At 46.0% G+C, this 13,502-nt stretch overlaps 1 protein-coding gene across 3 annotated transcripts in view; it reads right to left on the bottom strand.

Annotated features, from left to right (window-relative positions):
• The window catches only part of LOC142576639 (galactosylceramide sulfotransferase-like), a 181,004-nt gene that overhangs the window by 148,606 nt on the left and 18,896 nt on the right, over positions 1 to 13,502 (bottom strand). For 2 of the 3 annotated variants that reach the window (XM_075686852.1, XM_075686853.1), the window contains exon 2: positions 13,350 to 13,393. The exons of the other annotated variant lie outside the window; for it this stretch is intronic. In XM_075686852.1, the coding sequence (XP_075542967.1) occupies positions 13,350 to 13,393 (44 nt within the window). The remainder of the gene's footprint in view (positions 1 to 13,349; positions 13,394 to 13,502) is intronic. 3 annotated transcript variants of the gene reach the window in all.

Genomic DNA, 13,502 nt, shown 5'->3' with positions numbered 1-13,502 from the left:
TTGCTTCGTGACGCTAAATGTCCCAACTGCAGCTTTATTGTGGTACTCGACAGCAGAGGAGCATTGTCTTGAATGTATTCTCTTTAGCTGAGAAACTCGAAGCAGACAATGGGAAATCCTTGATGTGTTTTTGGTACGTAGCGCTGTTCATCAAAGACACTGTATCTGGGGTATCAACGAGAAACTTTAGTGAAGTATTTGCAATAAGGACTTCAGCGTAAATTATTGCCCCACGAGAATTCGGTGCTTGAATTGTTCGCACGGAAGAGACTGTACTTGCCGATTCTGTTTCAGCAGAAGAGGTGACTTGCGGAGCTCGTGCTCAAGACGCTCAATGCGTTCGGTTCCTGGAACGGCAAATAAGCGTAATGACCCACTTATTTGCACGCGAGGCAGGTAACGTGTTCGGCCTGACAGCGTGGGTAAGATGCTATGTGGTGAGTGGGACCACACCGATAGCAATGGACTGCGGCGTCTTGACTGCCTTGGCGGAATTTTGCCCGGACACCATGTTGGCCGTCTTCCTCAAACTGCGGCTTTCCATCATTTTGTTGGGCGTCAACTTGAAGCCGTCGGGTCGAGGAGGAAGGTTCACGATGACTGCCGTCTCAAGTGCCCAGGCAAGGAAGGTGACAGTTAGTGAGGCCATCTTGACGCTACGTCGAAACGCGATGCAAAGGTGAACCATTGAAGACTTCAAGTTTTTTTGTTAACTTGTTCGGCACTTCCGATTTCATCAGCCTTTTTAGCGTTAACGAAGTTCCTTTCTAGAGCAGCCTTTCTCGGGACCTTGGAGACGCCTTGTGGGATTTGGTCTGGGAGGGACTCCTCATGCCAAGCGCCGAACGCGCAAGCAGGGGCCAACCTATGTAGCACAGTAACAAAGTCCTGAAAGGACTCTTCTGACTGCTGTCTTCGGTGACGGAAGATAATTCTCTCTTCCAAAGAGTTGGTACTATATTCGTAATGTTTGTCAAAAAAAACGCACGATGTCTTCGTACTGGCACGTGCACTTGTTTATTTTTATCCAGCGGTCACTGGAATATCCAGTGAATAAATCCAGCGGTCACTGGAACGTCCCGAAGGCCAACTGAAATCGCCACAGGCCGAGCCTGAAGCGATGACCTACGCCACCGTCGCCCGCCGTCAAAGTAGCACTGCGCGCCTGCGCTACAGCGCTGTAACGACGGAGTTCCGCCATCCGCCGCTGCCAGCTCGCCCACCCGTCGTCCTGCGAAGCCAACCAAGGAAGGGAGACGTCTGGCACGCCCCTGACCACCGCCCGCTCTGTTACCGAGAAGCAGCTACCAAGTTACCGAGTTAGGAGAAGCGGGTCACGTCTACCGCCGATGCCCATAGCGGGAGATGGGACTACGAGGGTTCGCAGTTAACGCGCCGCGACCACAGATTGGCAAACGACCTCGCGATATCGCTAACTACCTCGCCGCCACTCCGTGGAGCCCTCGACTACTGTCCTGTTCGCTGTCACCAGGCCGCTACCTGTCGCCACAGCGCCGGCCGTACACTGGTACAGCAGGAGGCCGGTCTGCGAGCCCATATCCGCGAAACCAAAAGCAGCAACCGATGAAGGTGCGGTTGCTGTTCGTCGAACTGACGAACAGTGACGACGAGAGCGCTAATAGCCATCGTCTGCTTTTGCAGGTGAGCTAACTGTTTAGGAGTCGAGCGTTTTATTGGATTGGGTCCTGTGCGCCGCTGCCGAACAAAGTGTGTCTCGATATTGATGTATACTTGCTTTGTTGTCTGAGCTAGTCTGGTAAAATGGATGTAAAAGAGTTGTGCCGACAACTAGAGAATTTCAAGTGGGACATGAGAACGGAACTCAGAGAATTTAAAGACAGCGTAAATTTCTGTTCCACTGCATGCGATGGAATGCAGGGCCTCACGAAAGATATAGCTGATTTGAGGGCTGAGATCAAGGAGCTAGTGAAACTGAATGTTCATTACAAGGCAGAGAATGAAAGGTTGTCACAAAGAGTAAACGAACTAGAACAGTATCAAAGAGCCAATAATTTAGAAATTAAAGGCGTGCCCGGTGGAAATGACGTCATGACAGTGATATAAAGAACTGGAGTAGCGGTTGGCGAGAGCATTTCAGAAAGTGATATTGACACGTGTCACTGGGTGTCAACTGCAAAGACTGGAGTCAAAAACATTGTTGTGCGCTTCGTGCAAAGAATGAAAAGAAACCGTGTGCACATGAAGGCAAGAAAAAAGCAGCTAACTTGTAAAGATCTTGGTTTCACCTCAGACAACTCAGTGTACGTCAACGAGCATTTGACGCAACAAAACAAAAAGCTTCTCGCGTCTGCGCGACAGAAAAGGAAGGAAACAAAGTGGAAATATGTCTGGACTGCCAATGGCGTGGAGCTTGCTCGGAAAGATGCCGTTTCGCCCATTCTGCGCATCACCGCTATTGAGGACTTATCTACAATGACTTAATGATAAACTATGACACTAATATGGTGTCTACTCAGTCATCTGATCACCAAGTGACAGAAGCTTATTATGACATGCAGAAGCTGAACAAAGAATATTCCGGATGTAAGACGTTATCCTGTATGCATATTAATACAAGAAGCATTAGAAGTAAGTTAGATGAAATTAATGAGTTAATACAATCAAAAACCGAAAAATTTGATGTTGTGCTTTTCACGGAAACATGGTCAACTGCCAATGATCCTGTTCCACAGTTTTCTGGGTATAGCTCGCATAATGTAAGAAGAGAAAATAAAGCCGGTGCAGGGGTAGCAGTTTATGTTAAAGAGCCGTTGGAGTTAGTTGTTATTATTACATTTTCTGTTATTACTAATGATGTAGAATGCTTGACCGTGCACCTAAATAAAACTATTGTAAGTGTCGTATATAGGCCCCCAACTGGAGGCAAGGCTACATTTTGTAGTTTTATGGAAAGGCTACTGCTTTTGACCCGATCGGCTAGTGAGACTTGTGTAATTATGGGGGATGTGAATGTCAACATGATCACTGATAACGCATGGTCGCTAGAACTCAAAACATTGTTTTCTTGTTATGGCTGCAGTAATTACATTACTGCACCAAGAAGGGTAACAATTATTAGTGCTACATTGTTAGACATATGCGTTTCGAACTTAAATGAATGTGATGTCAAGTCGGGAGTATTAATAGCAGATGTGAGTGACCATTTACCTGTGTTTTGTCTTATACCTAAAGACCCTGACAAACAAAACAATGACTGCAAACCGCGATTCCGCAGAATAATCAGATCAAATACTCTAGAGCGATTCCGATGTCTCCTCCAGTGCGTAGACTGGCAAAAAATCTATAATGAAACAAATGTACACAGAGCGTTTGCTCTATTTCAACGAAATGTGCTTGCGTGCTATGATTTGGCTTTTCCACTTCAGCCAGCGGCTTCTGGAAAGAAGCATAAAAAGGCGCACAAACCTTGGGTCGACAAAGACTTGTACGAAGGCATCAAAAAGAAAGACGCTATGTATCACGCCTTCATCCACACGCGGCTGCCTGACCTATTCGTGACGTACAAGAAATTTCGGAATGAAGTACAAGGTGATTTAAAGAAAGCAAAGTGTGATTACTATGAGCGCCTTTTCTCGAATATACGAAGCAATCCGAGAAAAATATGGGATGCCGTTAATGATATAACAGGAAAAAATCCAAACGCGCATCCGCAAATGACATGCCTAAACGGACGGGAAATAGAACGTGCGGAAATGGTTAGCTGCATGAATACGCATTTTATTAACGCTGGTATGAACCCTGCACACGTTGCAATCGAAAACGATCACAGGTTTTCCACAGCACGTGTATCAAACTCACTTTTTTTCAAACCGACATGTGTGAGTGAAGTACGTGATCGTATCAAGACATTAAAGCATGATGTTTCAGCTGGCGTAGACGGTGTCAGTCCTAATCCGGTTAAATATGTGTTACACGAAATAGGGCCAGCACTCGTGCATGTTATAAACTTGTCTCTTAGCACAGGCGTTTTTCCAGACGAGCTTAAGATAGCGCGTGTCACACCAATTTATAAAGGGGCAAGTGCAGACCAATTGTCTAACTACAGGCCAATTTCAGTTCTCACGGTATTTTCAAAACTTTTTGAAGGTGTTATCTATGCAAGATTATCACATTTTTTTACGAAACACAACGTTATTGCGCAATGCCAATACGGTTTTCAAAAAATAAGTCAACTGAGCAAGCTTTACTGGATATTAGAGATCGAAAAATTGCTAAAATCGAACAGAAGAAGTTAACGCTTGGCCTGTTTCTGGACCTGAGAAAGGCGTTTGATTCAATTGACCACTATATCCTAACTGAAAAATTGGAAGGATACGGAGTACGAGGCGTTGCAAATGACTTAATAAAAAGTTATATATGTAATAGAAAACAGTTCGTGCAGCTGGGAAATACTGCATCTGACATGCTTACCCTACATCAAGGTGTCCCACAAGGTTCAAAGTTAGGACCGTTACTATTTCTAATTTATGTTAATGATATTACAGATTTATCAGGTTCACAAATATTGGCAATGTATGCAAATGATACAAATGTGTTCTTTACAGCTGATAACACAACAGAATTACAGCAGTGTGTAAATGAATATACAATTTCGTTATCTGACTGGTTGGCGACCAACAAACTCCAGCTGAACGCAACTAAAACAACCTACATTATATTTAGGGCGCCTAATAAAAGAATTGATGGTAGAATACAAGTAAAATTTAACGACTACCTTATTAAACAGGTCAAACAACAAAAGTTTCTGGGAATACATTTCAGCGAAGAATTATCATGAAATACACATGTAAAGTCCCTTTGCGGTGAATTATCAAAAAACATCGGTGTAATCTATAAAATTGTACATCTGATCCCTCTATGGCTGAAAATACAACTTTATAATACACTTATTTATTCAAAGCTTTGCTACGGGATATTGGTTCTGGGTACAACCACCAGAACAAATTACATGAAATTGATTACCTTACAGAAAAGAGTTATCCGCGTATATGCAAATTACTATGGCCGTTTTTCAGATCTAAGAACCGGTCCACTATTCCAAAAATACGATATGCTGCCTGCGGACAGGATATATTACATGCAAATTCTTCTAGAAATCCGAAAGAGAAATCCAAGCGCTCAGTGTAGTGAATGTAACCTCTCCGGATACTCCTTGCGACACAGCTCACGACACACACCAAAAGCAAGGACCAATTACGGCAAACAAACATTTCTCTATCAGTCCACAAAAATAATGAACAGTTACAGTGCATCTGTATCCTTAAACACTGCCTTACAGACATTTAAAGAAGGAATAAGAGATTTGTTAGATAGGGAACACATATACTTTAAAATTGAATAAATGCGTGTAATAAAGTGAAAAATGTTTCTGCCATGAATTGCATACTTTTTTTCTTTTCAGGATTCACATATTTCATTTAATATCAATTGTTGGATTTTGTATTAACACAAATATGTTTGCATCCACGTATTGTTCCCAGTGTTTTATTACTTTTGGCACACAATTATGATGTTTTTTTTCTTTTTTGCGCATGTTGTTGCTCTATATTGCTCCATAAATTAGCTGACGTTTATTTCATGTATAATTGTACAATTTTAGCTTACCATTAGCATCTCAAATGCTTACTTGCACTTAGCCGTTGTTGTACATATTACTGTACATTTGAAGAATCGAATGACCATGAACATTGCTACCATGAATTTTCACAGTAACCAGCGCTGTTGTAACGCGCAAAATTGTACATATGTGTGTGACCTGCTGTCAAACCTGTCGTTCGTGGGGGCTGAGACCTTTGTCAGGCTTTATGCCTTTAGTCTCAGTCTACCCTCGTTTGAATGAACGACAAATAAAATTCAATTCAAAAGAAAGATCCTCCGCCACCGACGAAGACGCCGGAGACACCATCTCGACGACATAACGACCAAACGCCGCCGTCCCGACGAAGTCTGGAAGCAAAGAATCGGCCGACGAAAGACGACCTGACGGCGCCACATACCAACCACAAGTAAACCCGACGCAGCTGTGATCCAACGCTAAGACCTAACTGTAACGCAAGACAAGCAACCACACACCTCGACGTGCTTCTCGACGGTCACGCAGTCACCGCCTTCGCGGACACAGGGGCCGATTACTCCGTAATGAGTGGACACATTGCCATCCAGTCGAAGAAAGGTAAAACTGCACGGGAAGGCCCTCTAATTCGGACCGCTGGAGGACACCTCATTACGCCGACTGGAATCTGCACGGCAAGAATTAACATTCATGACCGGACTTACCCTGCCACCTTCGTTATTCTCCAACAGTGTTCACGAGACGTCATTCTCGGCATGGACTGCCTGAATCAACACGGCGCAATCATCGACCTAAAGTCGAAGTCGATAACGCTGTCGGAAGATCGAGCGAAGCCGCTGGAGAGCTCTCGTAGTCACCATGCCTTTAGTGTGCTCGAAAATCAAGTCCGCATCTCGCCCGGCTCCATCATTATTATTTCCGTCGGCACCGAAACACCCACTGACGTAGAAGGCATCATCGAGGGTGATCAACATCTCCTGCTCGACCGTGACATTTGCGTCGCAAGAGGGATCGCTCGAATCCACGGAGGGCGAGTGGAAGTTATGGTAACCAACTTCAGCCAAGAGTTCAAGCACATCAACAAGGGCACGACAAACGCGCACATCGAGGAAATCGTGGAAACCAGCAATGCATTTGTCCTCTCGGATTCTGCCGCATCTACGACAACCATAGTTCCCGAACCAGACTTCGACCTAAATCCAAGTCTCCCCATGAGCAAGCAGCAACAGCTCAGATGTCTTCTCCGATGATACAAAGACTGATTTTCGACGTCATCGAGGATTCCACAAACACCGTCGCATAGTCGCAAAGCATCGCATAATAACTGAGTGCGCTCGACCATTCCGCGAGAGTTCTTACCGAATTTCAACGCGAGAACGTGAAGCTATTAGGCAACAAGTCGACGAAATGCTGCGGCACTACATCAACCAGCCGTCGAAAAGGCAGTGGGCATCTCCTGTAGTCCTGGAGAAGAAAAGGACGGAACCCTACGTTTCTGCGTCGATTATCGTCGACTGAACAAGATCAAGAAGAAGGACGTATACCTCCTTCCACGGATAGACGACATATTGGATCGGCTCTGCAATGCTAAATACTTCTCGTACATGGACCGCAATCTGGCTACTGGCAAATAGAAGTCGATGAGAGAGATCGCGAAAAGATCGCCTTCATCACGTCAGATGGCCTCTACGAGTTCAAGGTCATGCCATTCGGACTGTGCTCGTCGCCTGCAACGTTCCAGAGCGTCATGGACACGGTGTTAGCAGGATTGACGTGGCAGACGTGCCTTGTTCACTTGGATGACGTCGTCGTCTTCACCGGAAATTTTGACGACCACCTTAGGCGACTTGAAACAGTACTAGAGGCCACCAAATCATCAGGGCTCACTCTGAAGCCAGAAAAGTGCCGCTTCGCTTACAATGAGCCGCTGTTCCTAGGCCACGTCTTCAGCAAATCTGGAGTCCGCCCCAACCCACACAAGACCGCTGCCATCGCAAAGTTCCCGCAGCCCATCGAGAAGAAGGCAGTGTGCAGATTTAATTTATTTATTTATTTATTTATTTATTTATTTATTTATTTATTTATTCAGAATACTCACAGGCTCCAAATAGAAGTATTGTGTGAGGGGAGCATGTACGGAAAACGAAGGACACAAAAAATGCAGTTCCGGCATGTTTGCCTATTACAAGCGCTTTCTGAAGGACTTTTCACGCATCGCTGAGCCGCTAACATATCTAATCAAACGTCATGTCGAGTTCAAGTGAGAAACGCCGCAGGCCGACGCATTTCAAGAACTAAAACGACGCATGCAGTCGCCGCCGGTACTTGCACATTTCGACGAAGACGCCGATACCGAAATCCACACTGACGCCAGTAGCCTAGGCCTCGGTGCCGTCCTAGTCCAGAGGAAAGAAGGACTTGAACGGGTGATATCTTGTGCTAGCCGGCCGCTGTCAGAAGCGGAACGCAATTATTCTACGACTGAATAAGAATGCCTCACCATCATTTGGGCTGCAGCAAAATTCCGCCCTTACCTATATGGCAGGCCATTCAAAGTCGTCTGCGACCATCACGCGTTGTGTTGGCTAGCTAATTTAGAGGACCCTTCAGGACGGCTGGCGCGGCGGAGCCTCAGACTGCAAGAATATGACGTCACCATAATATACAAGTGCGGACGAAAACACTCTGACGCCGATTGCCTATCACGCGCCCTTTGGCCGCAAGATGACGAGGATGACAACGCCTTTCTTGGAATAATTAGCGCGGAAGACTTCACTGAACAGCAACGAGGAGACCCGGAGCTAAAAGCCTCTCTTAGTATTTGGAAGGGCACAGCGACGTTGTCTCTAGGGCATTTAAGCGAGGATGTCTTCGTTTTCGCTTCGAAACAACGTACTCGTGAAGAGGAACTTCTCCTCAGTCCGCGCTAACCACCCTTATTGTTCCCTAAGCGATGCGTCCAGAAGTACTCCACCCCCTCATGACGATCCGACCGCTGGGCACCTCGAATTCTCCAGGACGCTATCGAGGATACAGGAAAGGTTTTACTCGCCGCGTCTGATCGCCAGCGTCGCCCGTTACGTCAGGCCTTGCCGAGACTGTCAGCGAAGCGACACCACCGACAAAGTCAGCAGGACTACTACAGCCAATCTAACCTCCTTTCCGACCATTTCAGCACATTGGAATGAATTTGTTGGGATCGTTTCCGACGTCAACATCCGGAAATAAGTAGATCATCGTGGCGACAGACTATCTCACCTGCTTCGGTGAAACTAAAGCTCTGCCGAGAGGTAGTGCAGCCGAAGTGGGGAAATTTTTCGTCGAGAACATCCTGCTGCGACCTGGCGTCCCAGAAGTCCTGATCACCGACAGAGGAACGGCCTTTACAGTGGAGCTCACCCAAGCCATTGTGCAGCACAGTCAGACAAGGCACAGGAGGACAACTGCCTACTACACACAGACGAATGGTCTTAAGAGCAGCTGAATAAGATCCTAGCTGACATGGTAGCAATGTACATCGACCTGGAACACAAGACATGGGATTCCGTCCTGCTGTACGTAACCTCTGCTGTACGTAACGGCGGTGCAAGGAACAGATCTCCCCGTTCAAGCTGGTTTACGGCAGCAACCCGACGACGACACTCGACGCCATGCCGCCGCACTTCACCGACGAAGAGAATCTTGACGTTGCCACCTATCTCCAGCCGCGCTAAAGAAGCCCGACAGCTCGCCTGCCTACGGGTCAAGAACCAGCAGCGTACCGACAGCCGACACTGCATCCTCCGACGACGCCACGTCGAGTACCAGCCCGGTGACCGTGTTTGTGTTTGGACCCCGATACGCCGACGAGGTCTCAGTGAGAAACTTTTGCGACGCTATTTCGGACCGTAGAAGATCATCCGACGTATTGGCGAACTGGATTATGAGGTCGTGCCAGACGGCTTTTCGCAATCAGAGTGGCGCCGCATACGATCTGAAGCCGTCCACGTGGTGCGTCTTAAGCCCTTTTACGCACGCTGACGAACTTCCTTATTTTGTTGTTTCTTTGCTACGGGTGTTTATTACTTTCGCTTGTTTGCAGCATCGGGTCGATGCTTTTCTTAATAGGGGAGTATTGACACGTGTACTTGTTTATCTTTATCGGGCGACCGCGTTCCACAGCCAAACAAATGTTATCGCACAGCGCAGGACGCGCCTGCATGTATCGGAAGTTTCTGAATTGTTATCGATGGTTCGATCCGCTGTCTGTCATCGAACCTTGTGTAATGTGATTGCACGTATGCGCGACGCGAATAGTGTAGAACTTTGTGGAAGACACGCGGGTCCCAGCGTTTACTCTGGAACGTTGGACGACTGATGCATATAAGCCGACGCGCTTGACCCATTGATCAGATTTTCGACGATCACCGAGTGTGTTCGCCGCTATCGTTGTTTTTTGATGGTAGCCTGCTTTTGAGGGCGCATGTTCGCCAAATAAAACGCTAGTTTCGTTAATCACAGTTTTGCTGCCTTCTTCGCCGTCACTACTACGTGACAATACGTTGCAGCAGCTGGGCCCGCTTACAGCGCAAGGTCGTAATACAAACGCTGCTTCTCGAAGCACAAGTTGCTCAGCAGGACGGCTTGCTTTCTTTGGTCCCGTGGTGCCTCGCCTACGGTCACCTGAAGAAACGTGTGAAAAGAACGTTTCCACGTTAGCCGTAGTACAGTAGGAGTACCGGGTGTAGGAAGGTATGGCGGCGGCGGAGGTGCAAACGCCATACGGGGAATGCCGAACAAAGGGTGCGAAGAAGTTGCTGTCGCCGGAGCTCGTTTCCACGTTAGCCGTAGTACAGTAGGAGTACCGGGTGTAGGAAGGTATGGCGGCGGCGGAGGTGCAAACGCCATACGGGGAATGCCGAACAAAGGGTGCGAAGAAGTTGCTGTCGCCGGAGCTGAAGTAGTGGAAGCAGGCAAAGTTTATTTATTTATTTATTTATTTATTTCCAATACTGTTAGCCCTTGCGGGCGGTTACAGGGGTGGGGGAAAAAATTTTCCACAAACACGCAACACCAGTTCCGCAATAATCAAACAATGCATTCAGCAAACACATGACAGTTTACGCTCAAATGATTCAGTTGTGGGCGTTTCAATAAATACATCTGCGTCAAGTTTGTTCCAATCAACTATAGTTTTCACAAGAAAGGAAAGTTTTATCCATGCCGGAAGTAGAAGGGAAATAGCAGCAGAGGCAAGTAGTACCAAGGTATTACCTCGTCGCCAGATGTGGTAGCGCTTCGATGGGACAGCTGGAACGCGGGACTTACAGCGCGGGCCTAACGGCAGGGGCAAAAAGCGTCGCAGAAAAGAGACGTGAGACTTTGACGGGGACGAAACGTACAGTCCGTTTATTTCCAGTAGAGGGGAAGGGAACACGGAGCAGCATTCTTTGTTGGGCGCGGCATGGTGCTATCGGTCAACTTGTCTCAAACCCGAAACACAAGATGCACCATTGGCCATTACCTTGAACATTGTTGGATGTAGTGGCACTTTTTGACGGTATGGTAAACGAAAATGTGGTTTCCTGTGAGCCTCTATAGCATGACATTCCAGCAATAGGTGAAGGACGTACAGTTAACGTAGCGCTATATTCACGACAGGCAGGTACTTCGTCATCAGTGAAAAGGTATGAGTGGGTGACAAATGTGTTGTCATTTCGAAGTGGTCCGATGGTGAACTCGGTTTTTCATATGTGTGGCCAGTTTTCTAGTTGTGGTTTAATGACATTTACCTTATTAGGTGTTTCATTGTCCCATGAGCGCTACGAATAGTACATGTTGTTTCTCTTATAGCAAAGTTTCAAATCTATGGCAGGGACGGCTACCGAATGTTAGTTTCTCGCTGTCACTAAGTACCGAATTTTCGCTTTTATGAAACGAACCTAAGCATTGTACAACAATTAAACAGTCAGTATATACGAGCTTCTGTGTATTTGTTTTCTTCATGTGTTCATCAGCCGGCCGGACTGCGTATTTCTGAGCTGTAAATATGCTCGTTTTAGTGTGCAGGACATCGTATTCGGTGACAGATGGTCCAAGTGCTGCATAAGACACACTAGCATGTGATCTTCATGCTACAGTGTAGTACTCCACCCGTGAGTATTTCCTCTGAATTTCTAGAAAAGCGCACGTTAATAGGTGCGTTGCGGACGTGCTTAGTGACGTCAACAAACGATGTGTCACATTCTGCAATCTGCCACTCCCACGGCGTTAACAGCTTCTTTGAAGGCATGAGACAATGTTGTAGGTGTGGCAAACACACTTTCTTCCTGAGATTCCGCCCACACAATTACAAAGGCCCTCTCGCCGCAGATTGATTCTGAAAGAGCGTGGCACTCGTCATGTCGTTTATGGTTGAATAGGACAAATATTCAGCGTTGGCATTTACTTTAAGAAACTATGTGAAAGTACAGTATGCCCTTAGTAGATAGGGTGACCACTCGTTTGCTTCTACGTTAACTAATAATCCAAACATTATTATTTTGTAATATTGTTTTTAACAATGCTACCTCAAATATTTTTATTAATTCGGTTGGCGTAGGTTGATTTCTGTTCTCCCTAAGTTGCGGTCTTGGAACATGAACAAACTTATCCTGATATTACTTGCGCTTCACGTTGTAGTGTTTTAGAATGAAAAATTTCACGCTTAATTGCCCAACCTTTGTTGTTTATCTTACGTGTTTCTGTTCATCGGTTATTTTAATACTCTCTTACCTACTGATACGTTTGATGGATTCTCTGTGTTATCAGTTGTGTTAGTATTTTTTACAACACGCTTACTTAGCCATCTATTATTGCACACTTTATTATTTTAATGGAAATTAAAGGGGATGAAAAAACAACTTGCCGCCGGTGGGAACCGAACCCACAACCTTTGCATTTCGCGTGCGATGCTCTACCAATTGAGTTACCACGGCGCTGTTTCCCCATCCACATTCTTGGGTATTTATGTGTCCTAGTAGAACCCAGGGAGCGTTAGCCAGCGCCACTACTCACAGACCTTGGCGGCGGACGTGGAACGTCCTTTCTGCCGCAGGCGTCACGAGAACGTGATTTTTTGGGGTGATGGCAACTGGCCAATAAACCCACATATGCTACCTGGAGACATCAATGTAGTCTGATTCGAGACCCTCGTTTGGTAATAACGAGGGTCTCAAATACGGCTACATTGATGCCTTCACCCAAAAGTTGCCAAAATTCAGCCAGTTGCCTATACTAGGATTACTCATGATACAGTAGCGCAACTAACCTAGTAAAGAGAGCAAATCTTCAACCACTAAGAAACTGGAGAATAATTTCTAAACTTAAATTTGTGTACTTTTTCTACCATGGACATTATAAAATTCCTTGTTCTCGCTACTTGCAAGATTCCTATAACCACTCGACCAGATCTAACCACTGCAAAACCATCCGTCCACCACTTAGTAAACTCCTGTAAATATTTAGTTCCCCAAGCCATATTTGATTGGCACCAATTACCGGGCATTGTAGTGAATTGCACGACACTTGATTCATTTGTAAAAAACATAGAGACAGTGGCACTTTCAGAGAGTCAATAGTTTACATTCCCGACTAAATGAGCGTCTTTTTTCTCGTTTATTTGTTTTATGAATACTACTTCTATAGCATTTGCGTATTTACAGCTACTGCGTTTGCTTTAATTAATTTTTATGCTTTGCCCTGTTTTCATACTCACTGATGTGTCCACTCCTGCTTGGGCCGGGAAATGGTCTGCAGTATCTGTAAGTAAAATAAATAAGGCTAAGTTTCGCCGCAGCAACATCGGCGCGAAAACTTTTGTTGACAGCGCGGTGTGCACCAATGAGCACTTGACGCCGCGAAGTAAAGC

Source organism: Dermacentor variabilis, chromosome 3 (assembly GCF_050947875.1).
Source record: "Dermacentor variabilis isolate Ectoservices chromosome 3, ASM5094787v1, whole genome shotgun sequence".
Classification (NCBI taxonomy): Eukaryota; Metazoa; Arthropoda; class Arachnida; order Ixodida; family Ixodidae; genus Dermacentor; species Dermacentor variabilis.
The sequence above is the reverse complement of the archived record's forward strand: the minus strand, read 5'-3'. Positions and strand labels throughout refer to the sequence as shown.